General features: G+C 53.7%; 2 protein-coding genes across 2 annotated transcripts in view; one reads left to right on the forward strand and one right to left on the reverse strand.

Annotated features, from left to right (window-relative positions):
* The window catches only part of dpp3 (dipeptidyl-peptidase 3), a 35578-nt gene extending 32522 nt beyond the window's left edge, over positions 1 to 3056 (reverse strand). The window contains exons 1-2 of the mRNA XM_078535644.1: positions 3005 to 3056; positions 499 to 805 (exon numbers count right to left, since the gene is read on the reverse strand). Of these exons, the coding sequence (XP_078391770.1) occupies positions 499 to 768 (270 nt within the window). The 5' untranslated portion in view covers positions 769 to 805; positions 3005 to 3056. The remainder of the gene's footprint in view (positions 1 to 498; positions 806 to 3004) is intronic.
* A 626-nt stretch (positions 3057 to 3682) lies between these two features.
* On the forward strand, positions 3683 to 6580 carry LOC144674152 (distal membrane-arm assembly complex protein 1-like). The gene is made up of 2 exons (XM_078535641.1): positions 3683 to 3999; positions 6133 to 6580. The coding sequence occupies exons 1-2, from the start codon at positions 3816 to 3818 to the stop codon at positions 6192 to 6194; spliced, it is 246 nt and encodes an 81-aa protein (XP_078391767.1). The 5' UTR covers positions 3683 to 3815; the 3' UTR covers positions 6195 to 6580.
* Positions 6581 to 9895: the final 3315 nt, after the last annotated feature.

Genomic DNA, 9895 nt, shown 5'->3' on the forward strand with positions numbered 1-9895 from the left:
AGTCTTCCCGATATCGAATCGGAGGAAAGCTTTTCAAAGCCTGTAGATTATTAAAGGGAAGAGGCATCGGAGGAAAGAGTTGGCGGGGAGGAAGGTGCCACAGTTTTGAAGAGCCGAATGAGACATCATCCACACCATCATTACCTACAGGCTGGACTATCCCAACGCTCTCCTGGCGGCTCTCCCACATTCAACCCTCCAGAAACTTCAGCTCATCCAAAACTCCGCTGCCCCTGTGTCCGAACTCACACCGGGTCCCCTTCACCCATCTGTCCGTGCTTGCTGACTGACGCTGGCTCCCTGTTTGGAAACACCTCGGGTTCAAAATTCTTATCCTTGTGTTCAAATCCCACCCATTTCAGAGAGAAGTTACATGTAGGCCAGACCATGTAAGGACAGCAGATTTCCTTCCCTAAACCAGATGGGCTTTTAGAATAATTAATAGTTTCATGAGTCAGATGAAGAGAGGGCGAGTTGAGCAGTGATTTCAAATGTTACCTGGTACTCCTCGGAGGTCATGCCAACGGTTGTGGCAGTCTCCTGGAGCACAGAGAGGGGCTGAGCTCTAAACAGCTTCTGTAGCAGCACATAGATGGCGGGGGACTCTGGGGAGGTCTGCAGCAGTACCACCAGGCCCCCGTACCAGGAGGCCCGTGAGATATAGTGAGCATACATCTTCTCCTCCTTCGAGAGGAGCCGGAAGGCATCCTGGCAGTCCAGCAGCGAGATGCCAATGTCATTGGGCAAGACATACTGAGAGTCCACCATCTTATCGTGTTTATTTTAAAATGAGCAGATGTCAAATCTGTGAACACAAAGGAGGACATTAAATTAATCAGATTTAATAGATCATCAGAACTATGAGCAGTAGGCCATTCAGCCCCTCGAGCCTGCTCCGCCATACAATATGATCATGGCTGATCTGGTTGTGGCCTTAACTCCGCTTTCCTGTCTGTCCCCCAGAACCCTCGACTCACTTGTAGATTAAGGGGGGGGGGGGGAATTCCACAGACTAATGACCCTCAGAGAAGAAGAAATTCCCCCTCAACTCCATCTTAAATGAGGACCCAAAATTTTTCCAACTGTGCCACAAGTTCGAGATTCCCCCACGAGAGGAAACATCCTCCCAGCATCGACCCCATCAAGTCCCCTCAGGGGCTGATATGTTTCATTAAGATCACCTCTCATTCTTCTAAACTCCAATGGGTACAGGCCCAACCTTTCCTCATAAGATAAACCCCTTCATCCCAGGATTCAGCCGAGTGAACCTTCTCTGAACTGCCTCCAATGCAAGTATACACCCTTTCTTAAGTAAGGAGACCAAATGTGTGCAGAGCTCACAAAGGGCTTGTACAGCTGTAGCAAAACATCACTACTCTTATACTCGGTTCCCTCCACAATAAAGGACAGCATTCCATTCACCTTCCTAATCCCTCGCTGCACCTGCATACTAACTCCTCATGTACCAGGACACCCAGATCTCTCTGTACCGCAGAGACCTCCTTGAGGCTGGCTCCATCTCCCAGACTCGCAGCTGTGACACAGTCCAAAAGACGCTGGGTATAGTGCTGCATCACGGTTAATGGAAAATACAATTTCATTAGTAAGGGTATCTCAAGCCATCGCAGCCCTCTCTACTGGTAAACTGATTGGCAGTCACGCTTTTCTTTACAGATCTGAGTTTTCTTTTTTAAGAAATACCGGAAGTCATTTCTTCCTACATGACAGCAGTGATCACGCATCAAAGGCACTTTGTTGGCAATTAAAGTACGAAAGGTTATAATTACATGTACTTTCTTAAAGTAAATGAACTGAGAACTCAGCCTTAAGGGCGCTTCCCAGATGAGGACAGGTTATCGAACCGTAAACTAGACAGGTAAATGGATAGGTGCCAACTGCCAGCCTGGGTCAGTGCCCAGTTCATTCATCTGCCAAAGCGGCCTTTTGGAGATTTCAGCCAAATAAAGATTTGCTTTGACAGGGGGACAGTCACAGCCTCAAGACATCCCAAAGAGCTTTACTGCCTCCGACAGTGCGGCGCTCCCTCAGCACTGACCCTCCGACAGTGCGGCGCTCCCTCAGCACTGACCCTCCGACAGTGCGGCACTCCCTCAGCACTGACCCTCCGACAGTGCGGCGCTCCCTCAGCACTGACCCTCCGACAGTGCGGCGCTCCCTCAGCGCTGACCCTCCGACAGTGCGGCGCTCCCTCAGCGCTGACCCTCCGACAGTGCGGCGCTCCCTCAGCACTGACTCTCTGACAGTGCGGTGCTCCCTCAGCACTGACCCTCCGACAGTGCGGCGCTCCCTCAGCACTGACCCTCCGACAGTGCAGCGCTCCCTCAGCACTGACTCTCTGACAGTGCGGTGCTCCCTCAGCACTGACCCTCCGACAGTGCGGCGCTGCCTCAGCACTGACCCTCCGACAGTGCGGCGCTCCCTCAGCACTGACCCTCCGACAGTGCGGCGCTCCCTCAGCACTGACCCTCCGACAGTGCGGCGCTCCCTCAGCACTGACCCTCCGACAGTGCGGCGCTCCCTCAGCACTGACCCTCCGACAGTGCAGCACATCCTCAGTAGTGACCCTCCGACAGTGCAGCACATCCTCAGTAGTGACCCTCCGACAGTGCGGCGCTCCCTCAGCACTGACCCTCCGACAGTGCGGCGCTCCCTCAGCACTGACCCTCCGACAGTGCGGCGCTCCCTCAGCACTGACCCTCCGACAGTGCGGCGCTCCCTCAGCACTGACCCTCCGACAGTGCGGCGCTCCCTCAGCACTGACCCTCCCTCAGCACTGACCCTCTCTCAGGTTTTTCCTATTGACCCCTGGGCGGGGCGCCCCCGGGATGAACCGGGGGACAATAAATATTCACCCCCCTGCCCACAATTGGGACACTTTGTCCAATTGACCAGGTCGCTCGGCACAAACACACCCGCGGGAAGATCAGCTTAATTCCCCTCTTGCCCCTCTCAGGCCGCCTCCCCTTCACCTCCACTCACTCACTCTCGCGCCGCCACTCCGCTCCCTCATTCAGCCACTGGATTCCTGCCCCGTCGGGGCGGCCGCGACCCCGCCCACCCAGGCCCCCCCTCCTCCACCAATCGCACCTCGCCCTCCTTGATGGGCAGCTGCGCCCGCCAATCGCTGTCCGCCCTGACGGATGGACACCACCGCCGGCCAATGGGCGGCGGCCGGGAGCCCCCGGATTGACGGGCGCCGCCACCAATCGAGAGGGCGGAGGGGGAAACCGCCGTTCAAATGAGTCACGTGACCCCCCGGCCACCGGTTGGCCTCGCGATCCTGGATTTGAAAACGCCAACCGTTTCGACAATAAAATATCGACTGAGCAAAGGTTGGTGCGGACTCTTCAGAATCCATGGGCTAAATTGAAAATTAAGTTAATTAAGGAGAGGCTGACCTCGCCTGACCTCATTATTTCCCGCCCGGGCTTGATTGACGGATTGACTAGCGAATCAGGAAGCAGGGCGCTATGATTGACGTCGAAGCTATCCAATCGGAGTAGGTACGGCGAGACATGCCGATGGGGAGGGGTCAATCCTGTCAGGCAACGATAAGGCGTGAGATTTAATATCTTTCTCGGAGATGCGAGACGCAGCAGCAGCAGGCGGCGACATTTTAGCCGCCGGATTATTTTTATTTTGAGCTCCATTTTGAAAAGAAATAATTATTGGGTGGGGTGGAACGAATTTCCGGGCCTCGGGTTTACCCGGGGGGGGGGGAAGGGTTCCGGCCCGGACGCATTTGGCGGTCAAAGTGTCCGTCCCTTTGGAAGGGTCCGGGTGGATTCTTTCTGATGGCATCGCCTCCTCCTCGTGCCGCCGCCGCTGCCCTGAAGGACTGCTGGAGCTGCCGCCTGGTGTGTGGGGCCGGCCTGCTGGGGGCAGGCGGTTACGTCTTCGCCTCGGCCAGGAGGGTGATCAAGAAACGGGGGGCGCCCCCTGGCATGGGCACCGTGGCCCAGATCGTCTTCGCCCTGGGTGGGTACCAGGGGGTGTTCTCCCTCCCCCCTCACCCACCCTGACCCAGACATCGGCCTCCCCTCAAAACCCTTCCCCCCCCCCCCCAACACACACACACACACACACACAAGTGGGATCTGCTATTCGACTGCATAGGGCATCACACCCCAGGCATTCCTCTTTCACCCAATTCCGACCATCCCCACCCTCTCCCATTCTTGCCTTGCCACCCAAAATCCTTTCCCCCCCCCCCCCAACTCCCTCCCTCGTGCCATCCCGCCTCAGTTGCCACCACCGCTGCCACCATGTTACGTACCCTCTCACACCCGCAAAGCTTTTGCCCCTTCCGATTCTCTGTTGCGTCGTGTGCCCACAGCACCCACACCCCCGCATCGATTGCAGACGCATTCTCCCAGTCCAGCAACGGTCTCAATTTTTACCATTCTCACCTTTGTTTTCAAATCGCTCCTCGCCACCCCGGGCCCCCCTATCTCTGTAACCTCCTCCGGCCCCGACGACCCTCCCTATCTCTCTAACCTCCTCCAGCCCCTACAACCCTCCCTATCTCTGTAACCTCCTCCAGCCCATACAACCCTCCCTATCTCTGTAACCTCCTCCAGCCCCGACAACCCTCCCTATCTCTGTAACCTCCTCCAGCCCGTACAACCCTCCCTATCTCTGTAACCTCCTCCAGCCCCGACAACCCTCCCTATCTTTGTAACCTCCTCCAGCCCCGACGACCCTCCCTATCTCTGTAACCTCCTCCAGCCCCGACGACCCTCCCTATCTCTGTAACCTCCTCCTGCCTCTACGCCCCTCCCTATCTCTGTAGCCTCCTCCAGCCCCTACAACCCTCCAAGATTTCTGCGCTCCTCCAATTCCGACTTCTTGAGCATCCCCCAATTCCCATTGCTCCACCATTGGCGGCCGTGCCTTCAGCTGCCTGGGGCCCTGAGCTCTGGAATTCCCTTCCTAAGCCTGTCCGCCTCTCTCTAGGTTCCTTTTAAGACGCTCCTTACCTGTCCTGATAATCACAGTGTGGCTTTGTTCCCTCCTGTGCCCCTGTGGATTCAGATTCCTGTGGTGTTGACAAACAATGGCTTTTGTCTCACTTGACAAATTTTTATATCATTTGCTATTTGAAATCAGCTTGACTTGGCAGAAGCAGGAATATGACCTGTTGCCAGCCTGGTGATAGTTGCTTGTTTTATATTTTACCCCCTGCAATACTCTGCACGGATTAGAATGTCTTCAGACTTGTTTCCAGCCTTGTGCCTGCTGAGGCGTGGGTGGGGGGGTGACCAGGCAGAACTCTCACTGATCCCACTCCCAGCTCGAGACTTAAATCATCAGTGCAGGTTGTGCAAACGTTCCCTCAAGAGTGTAAGAGTTATTCGGATCAAGGTTTTTAAACTGGCAAAAAAGGATTCAAATGAGTAGATCTGGAGAACCCGTTCCTCTGGCGGGTGAGTCAGGAATTTAAAATTAGTGCCAGCTTAATTCAGGAGGCAACTCAGGAAGCACTTTTTGACGGAAGGGATCAGGTCGTCTCCACCCCCCCCACGAGTCTGTGGATGTTGGGACGTCAACTGGAGCTTCCAAGACTGTAGCTGATCAATTTTCTGTGGGGTTGGGGTTGGGATGGGGGGTGGTTGAGGGACATGGAGCTCGGGTTAGGACGCAGATCAGGCACAATCGAACTGAATAGCAGATCAGGCACAAGGGGCTGAGTGACCTCCCTTCCCCCCCCAACCCCTCGTTCCGTTCCTAATCGTTTTACACTTGAGGAGAGTGCACTGCTGTGGCAGTCCTCAATTCTCCCCGAAGCTGCTAACACCCATGGCCGAGCCTCACCAAGCACGAGGGCTGCAACACTTGGAGCAGGACCGGGCAGCCGGAGCAAGTAAGGTTAGGGAAGGGTCCTTGTGATGTGGAATGATCTGCATGGGAGTGGGTGGGGGGAGGTGGGGTGACAGAAGCAGATTGACTAGCTTTCAAAGGGAGAAGCTGAATAAATACTTGAATAAGGAGAGTGTGGGGGGGATGTCGGATTATTATTGGGAGTGTCAACACAATGGACTGAGTGGCCATTCAGCTCTGCTGTCTGATTCCAGTGCCTCATCTTCGCCCTTCTCTCTCTCTCTCTGACAGGTTTGGCTTCCTGGGGTGTGGTGATCTTAGTCGACCCAGTTAACAAAGCACAGCCAAAGTAGTCAGGACTCTGCATTGATCACCAGCCAATACCACCCGGGGCAGGAAAGAACTGTACCTCCCCTCAGCCCCGAAGCTTCAACGTGAGTGCTAACTGTCAGGACACTGCCGGGAGCGCCCGAACAATGAAGATCTGTTCTGCGGGGTGGGGGAAAGTGAAAGTGAATCTATCGCCCTGCGGAGGGAATCCATTCTAAAGCAGCTTCTCAGCACCGAGTCCCAGTGTCCAGGGAATGTAAGAATGAATAGTTTTGCACTGAATTGTTGTGAACTTTCGTCTGCAAGTGAGTTTAATCAGTGTTTGTGTGATTTAATCAGATTTTCCTCACTGTAACCTGCAAATTCCTGATCCAATTAAAAAGTCAGAGCAACTCTGGGAGCCCTGTAACGACTCCCCACTCTCTGTTCGATACGATGGGAGGTCTGTACGCGAATGAGTTCTTGGCGAGCCACCCGTGCCGATCTTGATACGGTGCCACCGAGAAATCCGACTGGAATAACGAGAGGTTTGTTCCACAGAGATTCGCCATCGCCCTGGCTCCCACATTCCCAGCTCCAGATACAACCTTGGGAAAAAAAACTCTCACTGACCAGCTGGAGACATTAATGCTGGACTGTGTCTTTTATAGATGGAAGATCAAGACTGGATGGGATATTAAAGGGTGCAGGGAGCGAGGGAGAAAGTGGGATTAGACTGGGTGGGATATTAAAGGGTGTGAGGGGGATTAGACTGGGTGGGATATTAAAGGGTGTGAGGGGGATTAGACTGGGTGGGATATTGCGGGGTGTGAGGGGGAGTAGACTGGGTGGGATATTGCGGGGTGTGAGGGGGAGTAGACTGGGTGGGATATTGCGGGGTGTGAGGGGGATTAGACTGGGTGGGATACTGCGGGGTGTGAGGGGGATTAGACTGGGTGGGATATTGCGGGGTGTGAGGGGGATTAGACTGGGTGGGATATTAAAGGGTGTGGGGGGGATTAGACTGGGTAGGATATTAAAGGGTGAGGGGGATTAGACTGGGTGGGATATTAAAGGGGGAGGGGGATGAGACTGGGTGGGATATTAAAGGGGGAGGGGGATTAGACTGGGTGGGATATTAAAGGGGGAGGGGGATTAGACTGGGTGGGATATTAAAGGGGGAGGGGGATTAGACTGGGTGGGATATTAAAGGGGGAGGGGGATTAGACTGGGTGGGATATTAAAGGGGGAGGGGGATTAGACTGGGTGGGATATTAAAGGGGAGGGGGATTAGACTGGGTGGGATATTAAAGGGGGAAGGGATTAGACTGGGTGGGATATTGCGGGGTGTGAGGGGGATTAGACTGGGTGGGATATTGCGGGGTGTGAGGGGGATTAGACTGGGTGGGATATTAAAGGGTGTGGGGGGGATTAGACTGGCTAGGATATTAAAGGGTGTGAGGGGGATTAGACTGGGTGGGATATTAAAGGGGGAGGGGGATTAGACTGGGTGGGATATTAAAGGGGGAGGGGGATTAGACTGGGTGGGATATTAAAGGGGGAGGGGGATTAGACTGGGTGGGATATTAAAGGGGAGGGGGATTAGACTGGGTGGGATATTAAAGGGGGAGGGGATTAGACTGGGTGGGATATTGCAGGGTGTGAGGGGGATTAGACTGGGTGGGATATTAAAGGGGGAGGGGGATTAGACTGGGTGGGATATTAAAGGGGGAGGGGATTAGACTGGGTGGGATATTGCGGGGTGTGAGGGGGATTAGACTGGGTGGGATATTAAAGGGTGTGGGGGGGATTAGACTGGGTAGGATATTAAAGGGTGTGAGGGGGATTAGACTGGGTGGGATATTAAAGGGTGTGGGGGGGATTAGACTGGGTAGGATATTAAAGGGTGTGAGGGGGATTAGACTGGGTGGGATATTAAAGGGGGAGGGGGATTAGACTGGGTGGGATATTAAAGGGGGAGGGGGATTAGACTGGGTGGGATATTAAAGGGGGAGGGGGATTAGACTGGGTGGGATATTAAAGGGGAGGGGGATTAGACTGGGTGGGATATTAAAGGGGGAGGGGATTAGACTGGGTGGGATATTGCAGGGTGTGAGGGGGATTAGACTGGGTGGGATATTAAAGGGGGAGGGGGATTAGACTGGGTGGGATATTAAAGGGGGAGGGGATTAGACTGGGTGGGATATTGCGGGGTGTGAGGGGGATTAGACTGGGTGGGATATTAAAGGGTGTGGGGGGGATTAGACTGGGTAGGATATTAAAGGGTGTGAGGGGGATTAGACTGGGTGGGATATTAAAGGGGGAGGGGGATTAGACTGGGTGGGATATTAAAGGGGGAGGGGGATTAGACTGGGTGGGATATTAAAGGGGGAGGGGGATTAGACTGGGTGGGATATTAAAGGGGGAGGGGGATTAGACTGAGTGGGATATTAAAGGGGGAGGGGGATTAGACTGGGTGGGATATTAAAGGGGAGGGGGATTAGACTGGGTGGGATATTAAAGGGGAGGGGGATTAGACTGGGTGGGATATTAAAGGGTGCGGGAAGTGAGGGGGATGAGACTGGGTGGGATATTAAAGGGTGCGGGGAGTGAGGGGGATTAGACTGGGTGGGATGTGCTGCCTGTCAGGAGGTTCAATTTGCTGTCGGTGAAGGATCAAGTGCTTTTTTCATTTCGAAGTACATGAATTCAGCCTTGCATTTAAAAACTTTAAACAATCTTTTTTTGCCTGCCTTTGGCCGTGGCCCAATAGAATTGTGGACTGGGATTGAATCATCACCTTCAAAAGGGACTTAGATAAATTCTCCAAGGGGAAAATCATCACAGGGACCTGGGGAAAATCATCACAGGGACCTGGGGAAAATCATCACAGGGACCTGGGGAAAGAGCCAGGGAAGTGCGACTGACTGGACTGCGCTTCGAAAGAGCCAGGGCTGAATCAATGGGCTGAATGGCCTCCTTCATGCTGTCAATTCTATGATTCTGCACACTGCTGCACACACAGAGCAGGATCTGATAAAGTGATATAGGGACACCATTCCACCTTGACTCATCTTTACTATTCCTTCACTTTCACCAGGTCCACTCACCCTATAATGGCGACCAATGCAGAGATCCGAAAGACCCTCCTGTGTTAGAAACACTAGACACAGGCAGTGCAGTCATGTATTCTATCCTAGACTTGTCAGTATGCCACCACCACCACCACCTCATGGGCAAATGCTGGCACAGCCAACTTTCTCAGCCAACACTCCCAGTGCTGAGGGAATGCTGCACTATCGGAGGGTCATTTGGAGTCATACCCAGCACAAAGGAAGATGGTTGTGGCTGTTGGAGGTCAATCATCCCAGCTCCGGGACATCACTGCAGGAGTTCCTCAGGGTAGTGTCCTCAGCCCAACCATCTTCAGCTGCTTCATCAATGACCTTTCCTTAGCCCCCTCTCCCCCATCATAATGACAGCAGTGGTGATGTTCACTGATAATTGCATTCATGACTCCTCAGATGCTGAAACAGTCCATGTCCAAATGCAGTAAGACCTGGGTTGATAAGTGGCAAATAACATTCATGTGCCAGGCAATGACCATCTCCAACAAGAGAGAATCTAACCATCGCCCCTTGACGTTCAATGGCGTTACCATCACTGAATCGCCCACTATCAACATTCTGGGGGTTAGCATTGACCAGAAACTGAACTGGATTAGCCAGATAAATACTGTGGCTAC

This window comes from Cetorhinus maximus, unplaced genomic scaffold (assembly GCF_964194155.1).
Source record: "Cetorhinus maximus unplaced genomic scaffold, sCetMax3.hap1.1 HAP1_SCAFFOLD_570, whole genome shotgun sequence".
NCBI classification, from domain to species: domain Eukaryota; kingdom Metazoa; phylum Chordata; class Chondrichthyes; order Lamniformes; family Cetorhinidae; genus Cetorhinus; species Cetorhinus maximus.

Excerpts from the sequence above, each read along its gene's own strand:
- LOC144674152 (XM_078535641.1), top strand. The coding sequence starts at position 3,816 with ATGGCATCGCCTCCTCCTCGTGCCGCCGCCGCTGCCCTGAAGGACTGC. Across the intron at positions 4,000-6,132 it reads CCAGATCGTCTTCGCCCTGG|GTTTGGCTTCCTGGGGTGTG; the intron begins GTGGGTACCAGG and ends TCTCTCTGACAG.